The following is a 24,342-nucleotide window of genomic DNA, read 5'->3' as shown; positions in this document are numbered from 1 at the left end:
ATGCTGGAGAGAAACTTAATAGTGAAGGGTAACAGTTATTAAATGTTCAATGTGCAATATCTTAATCATTCTTCCTACAACCTTAAGAAGGTAGAGTCTCTATTTTGCAGGTGAAGAAAAAGCCAAGCAAGGGTAAATGGCTTGCCCACGGCACCATGGCAATGAATTGAGAAAGCCAGGATTCCAACTCCAGATCTATAATTCTTAATGCCACATCTCTTCTGGCCCTTTTGAACTAGCACTTGTAGTGATACTACTGAATTCCTAAGAAAGCACTATTGCACGTCACGGAGAAAATGGAGCATATCTCAAAAACCTTAAGTTTGCAAAATCTTAGCACTAAGAGGATTGGTTTTTAATTATCAGAAAGCTAGTTTTGTCTTATCATGCCCTGTCACTAGATACTGTTCTGTTTCTGCCTTTGAAGAAGCCAGTGTAGTTACTGATAAAGGCAGTTTTAATAACTTTGGATTATGTAACATTTTACAATTGACTTTACAAAGTACTTTATTTTCATCTTTATGGATTATGCTGCAAACTCACTAAATTCATGCTTCACATGTTTTTTGAGTTTTCAGCCTCCTTAAATTTTACATTATAATTTTCTTATGTGAGATCATTCACCTGGGGATTCTTTTCTATAGCCTTTGGCTGAATTAGCCTTAAGTCCTTCAATTTCACTAGAAAACTCTCTCCCAAATTAATAGCCCCAAAGCACTTAAGCCAAAAATTGATTTCATTTTACTCACTGTTGAGTTACATAGACTACATTACAAAATTCAATAGAGTTTTAAAATTGTGATCTATATTACTAGAATTCCCTAACTAATATCAACCAGATTACTTCTTGCTTTACTTAACCCATTTTTCCCTAACCACTTGCAAGGGAATATTGAAGGACTTTGATTTTAATAAATCTGTTAACATAGAAAAAAAGTGAATATATATCCATTTGTCTCTATTTTATCTTTAATTTATTTCAAAGTTTAAACTGTGGACCTGTTATTGTATGGTTTTGTTGATTTGTTTTTGTTAGTTTTAAAATGAAAAGCCTTTGACGTCTTTTACAATTAAATGAAAATTTAGGTAGAAACAGAAGGAACACCAGATGAGAGTTTCTCAAGAAGTGTCCTTAGGGATATCATATGAAAGTGAGGTGATTCTAGGTGAGGGGAACACAATAGAATTTGTGACTGGTATAATATCTTAATACAATGAATGCCTGTGCAATTTACATGCTGAGGAAATGATATGTTACATATATATATCTATCTATATATCTATATATATATATGCATACATATATATGCATAGAATCATCTTGAGCTGGAATAAACTTTAAAAAATGTAGTCCAACTTTATCATTTATGGAAGAGTAGCTTAGGGGAAATAGATTTCAAGTAATGGTTAACAGTGTTACAAAACTTATTATTTTTTGGCGGACACATGATTAAAAATCAGGTGTCCTTGTTTCAAGCCTGTATTTTTTCTATCAAACAAAATTGTGTCTGGAAAAAGATTATAAATTTTATAAATATAAAATATAGATATTTCCCCCACATAGTGGTATTTGCCGATTTGCAACTTTAAAAATTTTTTTTATTCCAGGTAGAGTTACAGAGCATTACATGATAGACATCATTCTATTTGAGGGTAAAGAGTTTGGCTTGCATACCAAAAGGCTCTGATGCATGCTTAATAACCATATGCTTGAAACAAGAATTTGTAAAAACAAATGTAAATATGTTAATTTGTGTTTGAGATTTCAATAATCACCTCATGTGTAATAGCTGTAGGAAACTCTTTGGCCTTCTATCTAGTTTCTTTTCATTTGCGGCCTCACTTTTCAAACTCAATACTAATACTGCCGAAAGCTGAGTGACATACTGACATTTTTCACAGAAAAATAACTTTCAGAAATTTTCAGTATTCCCTTACTTATAATTTTAGTAAAACATTACTACTTTATACACTTCATGTCAAATACAATGTCAGAAACGATTTTTTATATTCATTGCCTCAGATAATTATAAAACCAAAACAAATCGACAAGCTAAATAGAAGCAAGACTACAACATTATAAAATCAAAGTTGGAATATCTAACTTAATGTAGTTATTGGTATGAAACTGGTAAAATTGAATTGCTACACACCAAATAATTTTAGTACTGATTGTTATAACACAGGCACTTTAAAAAATATGGATTACAACACAGATGTTACACCTATAACCCCCACAGGTGTATATGCATACAAATATATAATGGATATGAGGATAGGAGTATTTGAAACACTAATGATAAAATGAACATGCACGTACTCTCTACCTAGTTAGTATAAGGTATTATGAGCAAGGGTGACACCTGCTTTGAATCTTGAGAACTACTCTTTTGTCTCTTCTCCATTCTTAGCTAGTTGTCCCTATACTGATTTCTGAGTTTCCTTGTCCTTTATATCTTTATAACCTACCAAATATACATGTGTACAGAAGTATATGTATTTTTTTATTTATACATGTGCATATATATTCACACACACACACATATACACACACAAATATATCAGAGATTACATATTGTTTAGGTTTTCCTATTTGGGGAATTTATATAATGGGATATCTGTTTATTATTTGCTTTTTTCTCTTCCACATTATTTTTTGAGATGTGTTCATGTTGATATGTACTGACAGTCACTGATTTTCACTAATGTGTATATTTGTAGTATATACAATATACATAGTATTTTAAATGGACATTATTGTTTTTACTTTTTATGTTACAAATATTTTGTTATGCACATTCCAGTACCATGTCTCCTTATATACACATCAAGGAATTTCACCTAAACAGGAAACTTTTTTTGTTTGAGACATGCACATCTTCGACTTTCTAAGTGATACCAGAATGATTTTTAATGCATATTTAGAAAAACTATATATGTGGTAAACATTTTCCCTGCAGTTGCAATTTACAAATTTAAAAGTTAACATTAAGAAAATTCCTCTAAAATATTCCCTTTTTGTCAGAGGAAAGCATTAGTTCTTTAAAGAATACAGATGGTGCTCCTTTGCTCATTATCATGGACTTAAATAGAGGTGGTCATTTCTTTTATAAGTGTTTCAATAATACCCATATCAAAGAATCCAATGGATGCCTTTCAGACCTTATCCTTTTTTTTTTTTTTTTTTTTTTTTTTTTTAGTTTAAGTTTTAGCCCAATTCTTGCTGGACCTCACTGTAGCAAGATTAAACAGCCCCTCCTTCTCAAAATTTTCTGTTCTTCTTGCTTCAATGATAATACATTTTATGAAGGGCTGTGCCTTGCCCCTCTGACTATTTTTCTGCCTGATATTGAATTATTTTCTTATTAAATGTCAGATTTACTCAAAATTTTGTTCTTGGTTTTTCTGTCTTATTCACTTCACTCTCTCCTGAGGTTGTTATATCATCTGGCCTTAACTGTTTAAATACTACAGCCTGAGAACTTCCTGAATCATCAATATAAATGTTAACCTGGTAACTTTCCCTGCAAGCCTCAGAAACACCTCAAACTTTTAAGTGGCCAAACTAATTAACTTGTCATTCTCCCATAAATATTTTCTTCTCAGCTCTTCCCCATCGTAGTGATGACTGTCACCTCCATTTAGTTACTTAATCCGGAAGTCCAAGGCTGATGCTTGACATCTCCTTCTCAAATCTTCATAGGTGTCTATGTGCAAATACAACTTAGTTTTACATTTTCTAATAAGTAATTAGGGTGATTTAGATACAGTGGTGGATCTAAGCCAGAGAGTGCTTGAATAGCGGCAACTATGATTAAATGAATGGAGACCGTTTCAAAATAGAAGTATACACAAACGGAGAGATCAAACAGAGGTCCTAAGGATGTTGAAAACACACAGATTAAGAGAGGATCTTGAGTGGAGACAGAACCAGGGACAGGCCCTTCTAGACTACTGTCATTCAAGAGTTTTATAAGGACAGGAAGATATAGGTACAGAACTGAAAAAAAGATGCATCAGAGCTAAAAAAAACAAATGGAAGAGTTGTGGGTTGGAAAAAGTGGGTTGGTGGGAAAAGATGTTTCTTTCTGTTGGGTAGGAGCCAGTTTCTGCTGCTCCAGGCAGTGGGGTCCAATCCATGGTGGATTGTTGTCTCACTAAGGCAAGGCCTGGCTGGGTATGGTGGGTGGCTCATGCTTATAATCCTGGAATTCTGGGAGGCTGAGGCAGATGGATCACTTGACTTCAGGAGTTTGAGACAAGCCTGGGCAACATGGAGAAGGCCATTTCTACAAAAAATAAAAAATTAAATTAAAATGGCAGGGCATGGTGGTATGTGCCTGTAGTCCCAGCTTCTTTGGGGGCTGAGGTGGGAGGATTACTTGAGCCCAGGAGGTTGAAGCTGCAGTGAGCCGAGACTGCACCACTGCACTCCAGCCTGGGTGACAAAAGTGAGACCCTGTCTCCAAAAAAAAAAAAAAAAAAAAAAAAAAAGGCATGTCCTCATGTAGGAATAAATTGAAAGTAATTTTTATATGTGTAAGGAATGGGAAACAATTCTTATTGGATGAATCTGCATCTGATAATTTCTTGATTTGTGATTAAGTGCTGTGAAAAGACTAGACACGGGATGCCCAAGTCCAAACGGTAGCTAAGCAGAATAAGCAGGTGAAGAATGAATGCATCAGTTACCACAAACCCTCTAGAAGGAGCAATGGATTTTAAAACATGGCAGTGAAACCTTGATGTCTTTATTACTTTATCAGAGATTTGGGTTTATGTTCATCAATAAGTGAACTATAAATGGCTATTTAAGAGACTTATATTTATTGTGTAGTGATTCTCTTTTTACACATTGTTGGACAGAAAATAAGGGTGGGTAATGATTACCTTTTTTCTCCATAATTCACAAAACCCAAAGGTGTTGAATATTGCTACCTTTTTTGATCTCTTCAATGGTGCATTCCAATTTTTTCTAATTTTCTTGTGTCCATTAGACAAGTGTCTTTGAAGAGCTTAAAAAGGTTGGCAAGCATCTTCTAACAGAATATCATAAACACATCTAGTGAAGTGCCATTTGATATATATAATGTCTCTAACTTGATGATAAGCTGAGACAAGTAATATAAACTACCCAAATTTTCTACAGATTACTGAAGTGGTTTCTTTTTTCATTTGTTCTCCAAGAATCTCTCACAAATTTCTTAAAAGAGAATCCTGTTCTTAATGATTAGACTATTAATTAAACAGTAATTTTTTTTTGGCTAAAAGGATTTTGATGGCTAATGATTGACAGGCCTTTTTATAAAAGTGAATGTAGGCAACTAATTGCTGACTTTGTAAGTCAATGTCTTGAACATACATGAAGTGCATAATACTTATTGGCTTTACCAGTTTCCTTATTTATAAATGGATTGACCACGTTGGAAATTAATTTTTTTAAAAATTATTTAGCTTCTTTACTATGCTGAAATTATAAATTTGAAAACTGAGATGAATGCTTAGATTTTTGGAGTCTGTCACTAATTCTTCAAAAATTCCAGTCCAGTATAATAGTACATGCCATTACACATCTGTTTTTAATCTTAGTGGTTGATTTGCATCTGAAAAAGGTAGCATATTTCTAGAACTTATTTTATAATATCAACTTCTGAATATATAAAAACACAAATCTACTAATGGATTAACAATATTTATTTCTTTCCATAATTATTTTATTTCCTCTCTTAATTAGCAAGGAGAATAGCTGGTACCATCTGTATTTACTAGGAATTAAGGTTTGGTGTCCTTACTAACTTGGACCCAAAAGCAAGAGTCCATGCACTGAAAAGTGTAAGCAATTAAAGCACTACCAAGGAAAGTGTTTTTCTACCACCAGAGAGAGGGCATTTACTCTCAGACCTTGAAAGTTATCATCATTTATGGTCATCAGGGGAAGCAGAGTTTTTCACACCCCAGGCACAAAACTGAAAGTGTCTAACTGTTTCATTCTCTTCTCACATACTGAGTTCTGGGTGATTTTGTTAAAGGAAGCATTAAACAACCTGTCAGCACTTACACATTGGATTAGGGACTCTTATCATGTGGAGGGGCTCTGGCTAGTTCCAAAAGACATTATTGGAAACTTAGAGGTGAGAAGATAAATGTAACTTAACATTTTTTTGGCTCAAGGAATCAACTATAGCTCTTTTCCTTAGTGTTTTATATTGCAAAACTGTTGTTTCTAATTTCCTGAGCACTAACAGCCCACTGTGCTTAAATAGCTCTTAATCAGAACACAATCATTAGATAGTTAGAGCCTGCATGAGACTTAGATATTAGGAGGAGTCGCATTATCCAGAAACAGGTTCACAAGACTGAATTTCCTTTTTTTTTTCTGATTCATCATATGATTTCTCTTTAAGTATTAACATCTAGATATATTTTACAGTTTGCATCAGTCACCTGGTATATAGCAATATAAGCATATGTCTCACACACATAATCTAGCACACACACATACACACATAGTTACTGTGATACTGTGACAGTATAAGAAAAGAATAAAAAAAATCAATGAGGGGCTGACATGAAATCTTTCAACTACAGCATATTTAACAAGGAGGGAAAACCTGCTTAGCTGGCTGCCTTTTTAATTTCAAGGTAACTTTATTGGTCCACATGCTGAATGTTCCCCCAAATGCGATTACAACAAATGTCCAGCTGCCTTACATCACAGAATGAATATTAAGTTTTTTAGTGAGATAATCCTTTAGTAAAGGTCAATCTTTCAGACAAGTTTTTTAGGAGAAAAAGTCTTTAGAAATATAGTCAATTATTGTCATCATCTCTCTGAAATTTCTAAACTCTGTCCTCCCCTGCATAACAACCTCTCTGTCTTATTAAAAAGCTTCTAAACCCACTCTGTTGCTTCTTCAGGTTATTGGATTCTTCCTCACAATATTACAATTGGATTTTTGTTAAATCTCTTCTCCTGAAACTCGGGGGTGACCTTTTGTAGCACTGGTGTTCAACAGATGCTTCTTTTGAAAACTTTTTCCATCTTTGGTTTTTGTAACAGCGTCTTTTTTTTCCTTTGTCTACTGCCAAACTCCCTATTCCTTAACTACTTTGGTGTATACTTCTTCCTTAGCCTAGTTCGTGATTGCTGATTCCCAATTCTCAACCCTCTTTTATCTTAATTTTCAAAATCAATTTAATCAGTTATTATGGCTTCCACTATCTCCTGTACAGACTCTCACAGCCATATGTTTGTGAACCGATCTTTGGTGAACTGAAGGCCCATATTTCAAATGACTCTTGCATCACAACATTCTGCTAATAGGAATGATATTCAACAGGAACACACAATGGACTGATGGATTAGTGGTGATGACAAGCCAGTTGTTAAATATTTGAAAATCATTTCTGCCCAAAAGCAACTGTATTAGTCTGTTCTCACATTGCTAAAAAGATATACCCAAGACTGGGTAATTTACAGAGGAAAAAGGTTTAATTGACTCAGAGTTCCACATGGCTAGCAAGGCCTAATCATGGTGGAAGGCAAATGAGGAGGAAAGCCCCATCCTACATGGCATCAGGCAAGAGCTTATGCAGGGGAATTCCCATTTATAAAGCCATCAGATCTCCTGAGATGTCTTCACTACCAGGAGAACACTATCTGGGAAACTACCCTCACGATTCAATTATCTCCACCTGGCTCCATCCTTGACACATGGAGATTATTACAACTCAAGGTGATATTTGCAAAGGGAGACAGTCACATCATATCAGCAACTCAAATGCAATGATAAAAGTGCCATTTCCCCATATTCATTCCCTATTTTAAGAATGGCTCTATAAATTCTATGTTTACATAAGTTAACCTGGTCATTAAAATTCCAAATTTTCTACATTTCTTTTTTTTTTTTTAACCAATTATTATTATTTTTTGAGATGGAGTCTTTTTTTTTTAAATTGCATTTTAGGTTTTGGGGTACATGTGAAGAACATGCAAGACTGTTGCATAGGTACACACATGGCAGTGTGGTTTGCTGCCTTCCTTCCCCTCACCTGTATCTGTCATTTCTCCCCACGTTATCTCTTCCCACCTCCCCACCCCCCGTCCCTCCCGCATTTCCCCCCAATGGACCCCAGTGTGTAGTGCTCCCCTCCCTGTGTCCATGTGTTCTCACTGTTCAACACCCACCTATGAGTGAGAACATGCGGTGTTTGATTTGAGATGGAGTCTTGCTTTCACCAGGCTGGAGTGCAGTGGCACTGTCTTGGCTCATTGCAATCTCTGAATCCCCATTGCAAGCGACTCTCCTACCTCAGTCTTCTGAGTAGCTGGGATTACAGGTGCGCACCACCACATCTGGCTAATTTTTGTATTTTAGTAGAAATGGGGTTTCACCATGGCCAGGATGGTCTCGATATACTGACCTCATAATCCTCCCACCTCAGCCTCCCAAAGTGCTGGGATTACAGGTGTGAGCCACTGCAACCAGCCTTACCAATAATTATTTTTAAGTTCAATAGCATTCATAGTTATTCTCTCACCCTTATTGCTGCAATACCTTTTTTTCGTTGTTAATTATTCTGAATAAACCTGACTTTGCCATTTCTTACCCTGTAGTCCTAACTCCTCCGGTGTACACTTCAGTTGCTATCAGAGTGAACACAGCAAAATGGCAATTCCTACTCAAACTTCTTAAATGGCTCCCCCATTTAAGAAGTATATAATGTATAGTATATATGTATATGACTCCTGTATGTAAATACATACCATTTTGCATTTTACATAGGATTCATTATTCTCTGGCTCCCACTCACCTATCCAAAATCAAGTCTTCTTCATGTTCACTTTATAAAAAATTCCATGTCTCCATAATAATAAATCATGTCTACTTCAACCTCCCCCTCCCCAGGCCCTTCCATTACCTAAGCCTGTGTGTATGCAATCCTGCCTCTGCCTCCAATGACAGCCTACATATTATTTATGAGGCAGACACTAGATCTTTCTTCAAATTGCTAATTACAAACTCCTGTATTTCCTCAGGGAAGTCAAAAGATATCTTTTTCTATTTTTTCTATATTGCTTGGGCATATTGTTTTCATTTATAACAAAGTAAATGCTCAGCCATATTTATATTCAAGTGTAGCTAATTCAGTCTTAAGAAGTTACATTCAATTAATGTATATTCAATTAAATTGAGTTCTATATTAAAATTTTTCTTTTATTTGGAAAAAATATTTATAAAATAGGATAAATGTAAATTATTAAAGGTTATATTTATGTTTCATCCATGCTTTAACTGAGACCTCTATTTAAAAGCTGTTCATTGAGCTCCAACTATGTGACAGGAACTGTCCTTGCTTTGGTGTATAAAAAAGTAAACAAAACATATTTTGTATTATTATGGAGCTTAAGGATGGTTTCAGCTATGAAAAACTCAATGAAACAAATTAATTTTATAGAAAAAGTTACAAACAACTGTTTAAAGATCAACAACCATATTGCTAATGCAGTAAATCAGAATCTGAATCTCTGTATCCTTACAGATAGAGAATTTTCTTATTTCATTAAAGGCATACTTGTCATATCAAATATGCTTATGAATTTTGTTTTTATGTATTGTTTTATCTTGTATACTATGGAGTCATGAAATTTGTAGTAAGTAGATGTATGTGGATCAATTTGCATTATTTGTGGGACTTTCAAACAATAGCATTTTATATTTCCAATAATGTAAAAATAGTACGTTCAAATAGGTAAAACACAATGGTAAATATAATAAAGAAAAAGTTTAATAAATGTAATAAGCTACTGCTATACTTAACAAACAACCTTAAATTTCTAAAGCAATTTGCTGCAATAACGTAAAATGGAACCAAATAGTAGCATTTAAGTCAGTTTTCAAGCTATTTTCCTAAAATATAGCTTAATAATGAAAACAAGAAGCTAATTATCTAAATGGAAATTTAGAGTGGGCTGGCATGTGTGCAAAACACTGTAATAATAAACGTTCTCACATTTTAGTAAGCTCATATGAAACAGAGACTTTGGATGGTCTTCCAATTTCATTTCTCAAACTATATTTGTGGTGTGTTATTAAGACAACCCATTCAAATAGCCAGTGAAAATCACCAGTTTAGTGGTGTACAAGAGCTCACGTGCTATGTATTAAGAAATGTAATACACATACTATAGCCATAAGATGGGAAAATGGACTGACACTGGAGCAATTTTTTAACGAGAACAGTCAACTTACATTAGACTTTGGTATGATACATAAAGTATGTATCAGACGTTAGTAGAATCACTCAAAAACTTTTTTGAAACAATGCAGATGGCCCCACTACCCAGAAAACTTTTCTAAATTTTTTTCCATTTTTTTTTTTTAAATTGCATTTTAGGTTTTGGGGTACATGTGAAGAACACGAAAGATTGTTGCATAGGTACACACATGGCAGTGTGGTTTTCTGCCTTCTGTCCTCTCACCTGTATCTGTCATTTCTCCCCACGCTATCTCATCCCTCCTCCCCACCACCCCTTCCCTTCCCCATTTCCCCCCAACGGACCCCAGTGTGTAGTGCTCCTCAACCTGTGTCCATGTGTTCTCATTGTTCAACACCCACCTATGAGTGAGAACATGCGGTGTTTGATTTTCTGCTCTTGTGTCAGTTTGCTGAGAATGATGGTTTCCAGGTTCATCCATGTCCCTACAAAGGATACAAACTCATCGTTTTTGATGGCTGCGTAATATTCCATGTTGTATATGTACCACATTTTCCCTATCCAGTCTATCATCGTTGGGTATTTGGGTTGGTTCCAGGTCTTTGCTATTGTAAACAGTGCTGTAATGAACATTCGTGTGCATGTGTCCTTATAGTAGAATGATTTATAATCCTGTGGATATATACCCAGTAATGGGATTGCTGGGTCAAATGGGATTTCTATTTTTAGGTCATTGAGGAATTGCCACACTGTCTTCCACAATGGTTGAATTAATTTACATTCCCACCAACAGTGTAAAAGTGTTCCTATTTCTCCACATCCTCTCCAGCATCTGTTGTTTCCAGACTTTTTAATGATCGCCATTGTATCTGGTGTGAGATGGTATCTCAATGTGGTTTTGATTTGCTTTTCTCTAATGACCAGTGATGATGAGCATTTTTTCATATGTTTGTTGGCCTCCTGTATGTCTTCTTTTGTAAAGTATCTGTTCATATCCTTCGCCCATTTTTGAATGGGCTTGTTTGTTTTTTTCTTGTTTTTTTTTTTTTCTGTTTTAGTTCTTTGTAAATTCTGGATATCAGCCCCTTGTCAGATGGGTAGACTGCAAAAATTTTTTCCCATTCTGTTGGATGCCGATTCACGCAAGTCTCAGGATACAAAATCAACGTGCAAAAATCACAAATATTCCTATACACCAGTAATAGACTTAAAGAGAGCCAAATCAAGAATGAACTGCCATTCACAATTGCTACAAAGAGAATAAAATACCTAGGAATACAACTAACAAGGAACGTAAAGGACCTCTTCAAGGTGAACTACAAGCCACTGCTCAACGAAATAAGGGAGGACACAAACAGATGGAGAAACATTCCATGTTCATGGTTAGGAAGAATCAGCATCGTGAAAATGGCCATACTGCCAAAAGTAATCTACAGATTCAATGCTATTCCCATCAAGCTACCAATGACCTTCTTTACAGAACTGGAAAAAAACACCTTAAACTTCATATGGAACCAAAAGAGAGCCCGCATAGCCAAGTCAATTCTAAGCAAAAAGAACAAAGCAGGAGGCATCACACTACCGGACTTCAAACTATACTACAAGGCTACAGTAATCAAAAGAGCATGGTACTGGTACCAAAACAGAGATATAGACCAATGGAACAGAACAGAGGCCTCAGAGGAAATACAACATACCCACAGCCATCTGATCTTCAACAAACCTGACAAAAACAAGCAATGGGGAAAGGATTCCCTGTTTAATAAATGGTGTTGGGAAAACTGGCTAGCCATGTGCAGAAAGCAGAAACAGGACCCCTTCCTGACACCTTACACCAAAATTAACTCCAGATGGATTAAAGACTTAAATATCCATTTTTCAATATGATGACATAATTAATATTTTAAAACATCAATAGAAATACCTGGATTTTCCCACGAAGATCTGGAAATCCACCAATAAAGACAGATCCTGATTTTGGCAGGGGTTTTCCAAGCACATGATTGATAGATTTGCTTGTTTGTGTATTTCTCCCCAGAATAGTCAGTTCAGCTTTACATGGATCCAACTCTTGCCTGTAATCATTTAAGAAAGAAATTTATGGTTTTGGTATGAGTTTCATAAACATTTGTCTGACCAATTAATTGAGCTATTATCAAAAGTAAAATTTAAGTAAATAGATTATCTTACAATAAAACAAAGCCAGAAGTAGATCAATCTATTCTAAGTTAGAAATCCTTAATGCTTTAAGTACATAAATACAAAGTCTGACAACACAACAAATTACAGCAATCAACTAATGAAATAAATAAATTTGGACAATAAACAGATCTTTCTCAATTGTAACTGAAACAATGACCAATTACAATATTCCATTTCAGCTTTTTACATTGTTAAATTTTCTGTGTGAGTGAAAATATTTAAAATAATCAAATTTAAATGTAGTCATGCAGGATACAATATATACTTAGGCAGAAAACTATAACTTTTTCCCAAAAAACCTGAGGATATATTGTACACTGTATCACTCTATGATGTACTGCAGATAGTAGTTAGTGGTAGAAATATAAATTATATGAATAAGTGCAGAAAAATTCAAAAATGAACAAATTGGCAGGGTGTGGTTGCTTACGCCTGTAATCCCAGAACTTTGGGAAGCCGAGGCGGGCAGATAATGAGGTCAAGAAATTGAGACCACCCAGGCCAACATGGTGAAACCCCGTCTCTACTGAAAAATACAAAAACTTAGCTGGGCATGGTGGCGCGCACCTGTACTTCCAGCTACTTAGGAGGCTGAGGCGGGAGAATTGCTTAAACCCAGGAGGCAGAGATTGCAGTGAGCCGAGATGGCGCCACTGCACTCCAGCCTGGGGCCTGGTGGCAGAGCGAGATTCTGTCTCAAAAAAAAAAAAAAGAACAAATCAAATATAACTTTATGAAGCAGCTCCGAGTAATAATTTCCGTATGCCCATTCTTTAAAAAGATGAAACAGACAAAATACTTTATTAACACTTTAACATGTAGAAATGCATGTGACACTTACTCTAGCCATAGTTTAACTAATCGTTTAATCCAGAGACTGACAAACTGCACCCTAGGGCAAATATTGCCTGCCATCTCTTAGTAAATAAAATTTAGTTGGAACACAGTTACATGTTTCTTTACCTATAGTCTATGGGTTTTTTAATAACAGAATTGAATAACTGAAACAAGACTTAAGTCCCAAAAGGGCAAAAATATTTACTATTTAACCCTTATAGAAAAAGGTGGTAAATCCACTTTCTGTTCAATTTATCTACTTACCAAGCAAGTAATCTTTATGATAATCCTTTTCAAAGTAATACTACACATACTATACTATAAAAGGCATCTACACAGCAACCATCAATGTCATTCTGTTCCAAGAATATGTGACATTCTGGTTTTCAAATATTTATATTGAATTATGGCATACATAATAAGGAGGGTAAAGAATAAAGCTCTATGAAATATTATATTGTGAACATACTAGAGTACCCACTACCTAGTCCAAATGGCACAAAATACTATCTAGACCACTCCTCCCCAATGCACATGCATGCACACAGCACACATTCTCTCTCTCTTACAACTCTTCTGTCTTCATTCAACATTGTTTTATATATATATATATATGTATATATATATAATATATATAATATATTTGAATTTATTAGCTTATTCATTTTCAATGTATCTAAACAGATATTTTATAATTTATTCTAATGTTGGTATACTGTGAATGTTTAAAATTTTTGAGCTATGAATAGTGCTGCTATAGATGTGCTTGTATGTATTGTTTAGTGTGCAGAAATGTGCATTTCTGTTGAGCATTTACCCCCCCAAAATTTAGAGCTCTATGTTCAGGATATTTTGCAAGGATTTTATTTTTCCTTTTTATGTCTTACAGTTTTACTTTTTCTTGGTGTTTTTTTTTAAATAAACAGAAGTTCTTTTATCTTAATTTATGCCAACTAATCAATCTTTTACTTAACAATTACTATTTTGTTGTTGTTCCTGATCTACTCCATTTTTGAAAATGTATTTTACAATTGACATTTAGATCTACCATCCATCTGAGATTGGTTTTTATATAGTCCCAAGTATGTATCAGTTTTTATTTTTTCTTTATGGAAATCCAATTGACTCGCTAACATGAGTGGAAGAAAACTATCCATTCTCCACTGTTCTTTAATATTGCTGTCATAAATCACACCCATATATATGTAGGTCTATTTGTTGACTCTTTTTTCTGTTCTACTGGTCAATTTTTCTGTCTCTGTACCAATATATCACTGTCTTAAGACTTACTCTAAAAATACAGTATTTAGTACCCAGTAGAGTAAGTCCTCCTACTTCATCTATCCCCCTTTACATTGTTTTGGCTGCAACATATGTGTGTGTGTGTGTGTGTGTGTGTGTGTGTGTGTGTGTGTGTGTTCCTGAGTTCTCTTTTATTGGTTCGTATTTCTACTTTTGTATCAAATAATACACTGCCCGATACTGATACTGCCTAATGCTAATGTTTTGTAAGTCTAGATATTTTGTACAGTAAATTGTCCTACTTTGCTCAGTTTTTTGAGATAATTAAATATACTTTTCTTTTCTTTTTCTCTTACTTGGGATGAATTATGTTTGCTGTTTTTCAAAAGTTAGATATATGCCTAGAGTCAGTTTAACTTGGTTATGATATACGTATGCCTTTCTTATATAACATTGGATTTACTTTTCCATATATTAAGGAATTTTTACATACATGTTAATAAAGTATAGGCCTTTCAATTTCAATTTTTGTACTGCTCTGGTACAATTTTAGTATCAAGGTTATGCTGTCCTCACATTTTTTCAGGAAGTTGGTGTTACACTGATTTTATATCTACCTTTTATGTATGGTCGAATTCACTGGTATAGCCTACTGAGCCTGAAATTTTCTTTGTTTTACTTTGGGGAGATGATCAATATAAATTATATATATTCAGTTGATATAAATTATCTATGAATTAACATGTCTATTTTGTCACATTATATTTTTGTCTAGAATTTTTTAATTTAATCTAAAATTTCAAAGTTATTGGCAAAAAGTGTTACATAATTTCCTTTTTTAAGATTGGTATTGGTTTTGGAATTCTGATGTCTGCCTTTTTTTGGTATGATAATTGTGTCCTAATTTTTTTTTTTTTTTGTAAATCAATGTTGGTAGGAAGCATAAAAATTCAAAGAACACACTTTTGGTACTGTTGATAGTCTCTATTCTCTGTTTTTACTTTATTATCTGCTTTTATCTTTGTGATTTCCTTCCTTTAACTTTCTCCATGCTTAATTTAATCTTTTGTTTCTAAGGTTTCTATTCTAACATATGCTTTCAGGGTAGAAAATTTTCTTCTAAACACAAATTTAACTGTATTCAACAAGTTCTATTTTTCATTATTATGTGTTCAAATTTTTTTCTAATTTCCTGTGTGATTTTTTCTTTTGCCTCAATGCTATTTAGAATTGCATTGTCAAATTTACCAATATACAGTTATTTTCTTGTCATTTTTTAAATATTCTGATTTTAGCTCAAATCGAGATTGTTCAGAAAATATTATCCTTTAATTTTTAATAATTTTATAGGTATTTAATAATAGATATTCAAGGTAGATGCCAGAAAAGGCCAAGTAATTGCTGAACACCATAGAGATGTGGCTGACCTACAACTGATATTATTTGCATGGTTACTACATTATTACACAGCAAGTTTTTTTTTGTGTTTGTGTGTGTGGGGGATGAAAGAGGTGCACAGGGTCTGGCTCTGTCACCAGGCTGGAGTGCAGTGGTGTGATCTCAGCTGACTGCAACCTCTGCCTCCTGAGTTCAAGGGATTCACCTGCCTCAGCCTCCCAAGTGGCTGCTACTACAGTGGTGTGCCACCACACCCAGCTAATTATTTTATTTTTAGTAAAGACAAGGTTTCACCATGTTGGCCAGGATGGTCTTGATCTCTTGACTTTATGATCCACCAGTCTCAACCTCCCACAGTGCTGGGAATATAGGCATGAACCACTGTGCCTGGCCTATACAGCAAGTTTTAAACTTGAACGTATGTTAGAAAAGATGGAAAGAGATGGATTAAAATGGATTAAATAGGTCAGACCTGTGAATGATTCTCTTTCAGTAAGAAAATATTTGCTTTTAATTGTTTGAAATACGTTGACTGAGGCTGCACAGCCCAGCATATGGTCAATTTTAATAACATTTACATAACACTGGAAAGTCTGCTGTTGGGTGATGTGTTCTTGGTATGTGAATATCGTCAGGATTTACACACACACATGCACCACAAATATACACACACAAACACATTTATACAGGTTTATAATAAATGTAGAATGTAAAAAAACAGTGAAATCATGTTTATCATGTATGTACATTTTTCTTCTTAAGAAAATGTTTACAGATATTCTTTGCATCCTATATATATCATGATGTGAACCTCACAGACCTAAGACCAGGTATGGTCATACAGCCAACCTGTGGCTTTGATAAAGAAAGCTTTCACAATTTTTAAAAAATATCAATGATATTCCCTATGTTAAAAATATGGAAGAAAAATGTGTTCAACATTTTTAGAAACCACTAGATATTCTTGAATTCTGTATTTAGAAGCAAACTAGAAGCTTTCTGGGTTAATTACTTCTTACAATTAAACTGTTAAAAATATCTGAGGGAGAATATAGCTTCCAGGAAGCTATTCATTAAATGATAAAAATAAAAAAGCACAATTGCTTTAATAATTCTCTAAAATTTAATGTTTGGAAAAAGAGTTTGTACTGTTTTATAATATTAAAATAGTCATAATAATTATTCATTCACACTTTGCTAATGAACTCATTTCTCAGAAATGAAACCCATTAAGATATCAAACACATTTATTTGATCTTTGGTTATGACAACTGAAAGACTAACATAAAACAATACATATGTACTCTATGTTTTCTTTCCTGGCTAAACAAGCAATATAAGCTCATTATAAAATATTTTAAAAATAAACAAGCTTACCCAACATCCACACTTAGCTTTTATAATCATATCAACTACTACATCAATTGACTTAAACTATAGCTCAATAACTATGTATGTGCATTTATTTTCTGGTTTTCATAATTTTCTCTTATATGACTATATCACCATTTAAGTGGATCTCATGATTGGATATTTTGTTTACCGTTTGAAATTACAGAAGCACACCACAATTATTTAATGATTAATACTTGGGAAGTCATCTCACCCTTGTTTAGTTATTTTCTCATAAGGAGAATTTATTCACTAGAAGTGAATTACTGAATCAAATTATACATAATTTTAATGATTTATCATCAAACTGCTGGCCTACTCTGCAAATTTTATACCTGTTCATCTAAAATCTACAACTGCATAAGCCAATTCCTTGAGATAAATCTCTTACTATAAATTTTCTGTTAGTTCTGTTTCACTGGTAAGACCCTGACTGAGACTGTGTTACCTACAGTACTTAGGGTATCAAGATGATTGATTTTTTGACTCACTGAACAAAAATATCTTTTACATTTTCTTATTTGAAGCTGTATTAATGCTGATGGAGTATAATTTAACTTTTTAATTGGACCCGGTCCCGTTAATACTTTCTGTTAAAATCTCAATTTATGTCTCTCTTAATTAGTATTAGCTGCATGGAATTCAGTTCCTTAAGATTTTCTGCCTGAACAGCAATGAATCAGGTGATTAGCCTTTGACTATCAACTCTAAGCTAGAGAATTGCTATGATTTTTGAAATGAATAAATAAATAGAAGAAAAAAGGGTCTTGGGGAAAGTTAATATATCATAGGAGAAATTATTTATAGACATATTACATTTGAAGTTTTTCCTTGAAACTTAGGGGTTTTATTATTTTAGTAGAATTTCTATTCATTGTCACAGAGGCTAGTCAGCTTTACCACCAGGAATACTATTATCTATATAATAATTGTGCCGGTTTTCACCTTTAGATAAATATGGGAATTTTTCTTTCATACTTAAAATTCTGCATGGTTATCCTTGTCTTCAAAGATATTATCATATCTGAAATAAATCACCCATTGTAAATGAATACAAGGATGGTACATCATCTTTTCTCATACATATATTTAGAGAGCTGGCAGCTATGTTGAAGGAAGATGAAAGGTAAGCACGCCTCCATTATAACTGCGTAGACCATCAGGTTTTCTTTGCCATAGATGCAATTCTAATATTTCATCTATCAGGTTGTTATTTTATTCAAGAGACACAAGTTTTAACAGCAGTCATATCTTTCCCTGTAGGCTTATCAGAACAGAGGCAATCCTGTGCTGATTGTGCTCGATTGAATCTGACTTGAATTGACTGAACATAGAAAAACAGTCTTACAACATTATTGTTTAGCATTTGCTGATGAACAGTTTGCTTAGCTCACCATGCACTGTAAAATTTTTCCATCGAGGCTTTTTAAAGGCTTTTTCTAAAATCAGCACAGAGGGTGCTTTAAAGGTCAAACGAGTAGAATAGTTTTTCCTTTTTGTGTAATTATATGTAAAACTCTCTTGAGGACCACTGATGTTTGAACTACCTTTAATTGTTCTTCCAAACTTGCAGTGATTGTTCCTGTTTGTCATTTGGACTTAAATAACAGTAATCATTAACTACTCTTCTCTAAGTACAACATGGGAGAAAAGTTTAGTGAGCCATAAATTCTGTCCATTAAGTATTCAGAGTAGAAGCCAGGAAAGGTCAAGTAGCTGCTGCACACCAGAGAGATGAGTGGGACCTACTGTGATATTATTCACATGGCTACTGTATCATTACACAGCAAGTTCTAAACTTGCACAGGTGTTAGCAGAGACAGAGGGTATCAATGAAATAGGCAAATTCTGTAGTTAAATATTTAAAAAGGCAGAAAATAGCAAAATTCCATCATGTTGGAAATCAACTGTCTCATCTGATTGTTTCAGAGCATTACAATGATCAAGCTTCAGAAATTACTGTCTTGAATCTTAAGCTTAACAAAATTGTTCTTAATTGAAAGTAATAAAACGTTCCTATAGAACCTGAACACGTGTGTGTCTACTTTGTTGATTATCGTATTTGTATTAAAAATGTATTTAATCAGTCATAAAAAGATAAAGAAATTATTATGCAATAAAAGCAAATTTACCCTTTCAAGGAAGATATAGGCCTGTAAGTTGGCTATTCACACAAATAGAAATAAAAATTATAAGCATCAACTTAGATTTTTGATGATACAATTTTTAATTGACACATGATATTTGTACATATTTATGGGGTATATATGATTTTTCCTGCAATATTTTAATCTTATCAAATTACCCCATATAGCTACAGATATTTTATATTCAAATGAATATAAAATACATGCATTAGCTTAAAAATATTTATTAAACTTCAACTGCAAATCGATTTTTAGAGGGAGTTAAACAGATATAGTGGATATGTCTATTAAGGAGACTTATTCAATTCTCATAATATTTATTCAAGTAATTTCCACAGGTGACATGGAATTGTTCCCACTTTCTACTATATCCTGTCATATCTTTGAAAAACTTAAAGTGAACTTCCTCGCTTAAAACTTTGAATGGTAGAATAGTGCCAAAATAATTAAGTCTACATATGTCTAAAAATTCATTTGGAATTCAAGCCCCGAAGTCTCCAATTTAGGCTTTTCTTATTTGGTTATGTATACCTATGACAGCTCTACAACAGACATTTTATGCTGTACTTCTCAGTCTCTTAGTTACGTAAAGATCTCCACTTGTCTGAATTCTTCTGGCCCTTTGCTGAATCCTGTTTCCCTACTTGCCAAGGTTTTTATTTTATCAACTTACATATTATAATTAAGACCATATGTAAGCCCCACCTACTACCTAAAAAGCTTCTAATCTGCAGTCTTAGGGATCTCTTTAATGTCTAACCCCATTAAAAGGTGCCACTCATTTGTGCATTCAATTACATATTGCTTTCTCCTTTTATGTGATTGTATGATGTTTGTTTCTCCAGTGAAAAAATAACCTCTCAATTACCCGAGTTATGATTTATCCATCTTTGATTTCTTGATAAAACTTAGGCATTTGACTAAGATCTTAGAAAACAACATCTGAGTTTTAGTTGATAGAAACAACTGTGTTCCTAGAAATGTACCAAATACTCTCTTCTGTCCTAAATAAATGTGCTTCTAAGGTAGTGACCTTTTCATTAGCAGGAAGCCATCATGTAGCCAGTGCTTAAATGCCACCTCCTTCGACTACAGATTGGTTCTGGTCTCTTATGTTAGGATCAGATCATTCCTCTGCCCAAGGTTCTTCTCATTGGCAAAGCAACTGTTAGCCCTCAATGAGCACTAGTTACATTTTCTAAAACTGATAGGCAGCAGAACAAAGATTAGCTAAAAACTTTGAATTCTATATTAAAAATACCATGCAAATGAGTTTTTCCCTGGCAGATTCTAAAGTAAACATTATTCTGGTTGAATTTTTTCTTTCAGGGTACATACTCTTAAAAACCATGTAAACAGACATTTTTGTGTGTGTGTGTGTGTGTGTGTGTGTGTGTGTGTTTGCATGTGGGACAAAATTATTTCCATATTGTGTCATGATTCTTCTGAAGCAACTGCTAGAAATTCAGATCTTTCCACTGAATAGATTTTAAAATACATTTTTGCATTTGTGATTGAGATTAATTATTAGTGATATGGTTAATACTCTGCATTAATCATTGTGATTCTAATTAAATTATATTTCAGGAGCTATAATACTTAATACTAAAATAATTGACATTAGATTATTCAATACTAAGATCATTGACAATTTCATTAGGAACAATGTATCTAATTATCGCTATCATTATGAGCAATTAAGCCACATATAGTAATATTCCCTTAAGATAAAATATTGATTTTATAAAAGGAACACACCAAAAAAACCAGGTTAATTTAGCATTTATATTTTATATTATTTGTCAAAATTTTATAAATAAAATATTTACAAATATGATATTTGACAATTTCTGAATATTCAAAGTCTTTGAAATTTTATTTTTCTTATTTATTAAAAGGAATAAAAAAACCCCAACAAAGTAATTTTTAAATTTAATTTGTTAGATATTTTTCTTCCAGTTGTGGGCAATCCTGAAGATAACATTGGGCCATGTTGTCACTACCCGCAAGTACTCAGATCAGGAAGAACGGTTCAAGAAAACACTGGAGGTGAAGGTGATGAATCAAGACTGCTGATTTACAGAAGTGAAGGGAGGATCAAAAAGCACCTTCAAAATGATTTGTGCAATGCAACTTTCCTCTGAGAAGCTGGATTCACCTCCTTTTGTTCATGAATCCAAAAACCAGCCCATTGGGTTGCTGAGATTGCTGAGATGTTGGGAGTTTGGGTAGGGCTTACACTGAAAGTGTATTTCTTATATCCCGTGCTGGTGGTGGTTAGCCCATTACACTTTGAAGAGTAATGGCTATTTAATTGTGTAAAATTGGGGAATAAATCCCTAGTCAGATTAGTCATATAATTAAGTTTGACAAAACTCAACATTATAGTTGGGCATTTTCAGCTCAATCTAGTTGCATTTCTACAACAACTCATAAAATCAATTAGACTTTGACAATGTCGCTGGAGCTTTAGATTACTTTGTTGTAACACATGAGGGATAAAAGAGACAATAAGGCCTCATAGTGACTTGAAACCATATATGCTGTTGATTCACCTGGATTTTATTTCAGAAACACCTAAATTATTTTTGTTCTGTAGTCCTTTCCTAAATTGTTATACATATGTGGAGTGAGTGTGTGTGTGTCTGTGTGTGTGCATGTGTGCACTTGTAAGAGGAAATAGGGAAAGCCTGGTCTTTGGAGTAAGAAAGGCTCCATTTCAAATCACAGCTTTACCATTTATTCTCTAGCAAACTTTTACTCTTTATTTCTCAGATAGATATTTTAAAATACGACCATGTGTCAGGCAAGACAGTCCATGCTGGATGCGAGATGAACAAAACAGCTTTAAAGCCCTTCTTTTGTAATTCAAATCTCAAGGGAGAGTATAACATGCATCAAACATCAAGATGCTTAATGGGATTGGGGACTGATTTAATCTGAAATGTCAGGAAACACACTCCCAAGGAAGTGAGATTTGAGATGGAATCTAAATAATAAATAAGAATCAGTGGACCAGCAGAACTAGGTAAGAGTGTGCTAGGCAGAGGGAACAGAATATACAAAAGTTCTTGGGGGCAGAAGGTGAGATGGCCTAAGTTGAAGTAAGTCCATGTGTGGGGACACTGGTGGGGAAAATGGGATTAGGGAAAAAGGCAAGGCCACTTAACTTTTTACATACTCTTACTCATTTTAAAGTTCTGGGTTACATCTGCAGGATGTTACATAGGTAAACGTGTGCCATGGTGGTTTGCTGCATCTGTCAACCCCATCACCTCGGTATCAAGCCCGGCATGCATTCGCTATTTTTCCTGATGTTCTCACCCGTCACTCCCCCAACAGGCCCCAGTGTCACATTCAGTTTTCATATCCATAAAATGATGTGTCTAAAGTTACTGGTAGAAATGTATATCTTAATTAACCCATCTATTCACTGTCAAATAGGAGACGTGAGAAATTAGAACAGTTAGGTGCTCAATGGATGTTCGTTTTCTTCATATATATATATATATATATATATATATATATATACACACACACACACACATATATACATATTTATTGCATTTTAGGTTTGGGGATCATGTGAGGAACATGCAGGATTGTTGCATAGGTACCTACGTGGCAATGTGGTTTGCTGCCTTCCTCCCCATCACCTGTATCTGGCATTTCTCCCCATGTCATCCCTCCCCAACTCCGCACCCCCACTGTCCCTCCCCTAGATTCCCCCCATAGACCTCAGTGTGTGATGCTCCCCTCCCTATGTCCATGTGTTCTCATTGTTCAACACCTGCCGATGAGTGAGAACATGCAGTGTTTGATTTTCTGTTCTTGTGTCAGTTTGCTGAAAATGATGGTTTCCAGGTTCATCCATGTCCCTACAACGGACACGAACTCATTGTTTTTTATGGCTGCATAGTATTCCATGGTGTATATGTGCCACATTTTCCTTGTCCAGTCTATCATCGTTTTCCTCTTAAAGGGAGTTTGTTTTATTCTGATTTGGTGTTATGCTTTTTGTTTGCTAGGGTTTCCACAACCAAATACTATGAAATGCGTGACTTAAACAACAGGAAATTATTTTCTCACAGTTCTAAAGTCCAGAAGTCCAAGATCAGAATACTGGCAGGTTTGATTTCTCCTGAGGCCTTTCTCCTTAGCTTGCAGGTGTCCCATATGGCCTATTCTCTGTGTGCAAATATCCCTCATGTCTATTCCTTTTCTTATAAAGACACGAGTCATATATTTGACTAGGGCTCACTCATTTAACCTTAATTACCTCTTTAAAGCCACTATATTCAAATACTATCAAATTCCAAGGTACTGGAGGTTAGGACTTCAACATATGAATTGGGGGAAGCATGTGTGTCACAGTTTAGTCCATATCATTTGATTTGTTTAGACTGTTATTAAAATTTAATTCTGTCTGTTTCTTTCACTCTAGGGCAGACAATCTTTAGAACTCAGTCTTTTCTTAAGAGGTTTTTTAATTGAAAAATAGCCGGGCGCGGTGGCTTAAGCCTGTAATCCCAGCACTTTGGGAGGCCGAGGCGGGTGGATCACGACGTCGAGAGATCGAGACCATCCTGGTCAACATGGTGAAACCCCGTCTCTACTAAAAAATACAAAAAATTAGCTGGGAATGGTGGCGCGTGCCTGTAATCCGAGCTACTCAGGAGGCTGAGGCAGGAGAATTGCCTGAACCCAGGAGGCGGAGGTTGCAGTGAGCCGAGATCGTGCCATTGCACTCCAGCCTGGGTAACAAGAGCGAAACTCTGTCTCAAAAAAAAAAAAAAAAAAAAAAAAAAAACTGTCTAGCTTTATCCTTCTTGCATTTTACACTCTGTGTGTAGCAGCATCTTTCTAGCTTCAAAATGTCAGTATTCTAGTTCGTCTTAACTTACT

General features: G+C 34.5%; 1 protein-coding gene across 1 annotated transcript in view; it reads right to left on the bottom strand.

The window, feature by feature from the left end:
- LOC141579921 (protein eyes shut homolog) overlaps positions 1–24,342 on the bottom strand; it is a 535,064-nt gene that overhangs the window by 282,791 nt on the left and 227,931 nt on the right. Inside the window, exon 6 of the mRNA XM_039467768.2 lies at positions 12,144–12,294. Coding sequence (XP_039323702.2) covers positions 12,144–12,294 — 151 coding nt within the window. The remainder of the gene's footprint in view (positions 1–12,143; positions 12,295–24,342) is intronic.

This window comes from Saimiri boliviensis, chromosome 4, assembly GCF_048565385.1.
Source record: "Saimiri boliviensis isolate mSaiBol1 chromosome 4, mSaiBol1.pri, whole genome shotgun sequence".
NCBI lineage: Eukaryota > Metazoa > Chordata > Mammalia > Primates > Cebidae > Saimiri > Saimiri boliviensis.
The sequence above is the reverse complement of the archived record's forward strand: the minus strand, read 5'-3'. Positions and strand labels throughout refer to the sequence as shown.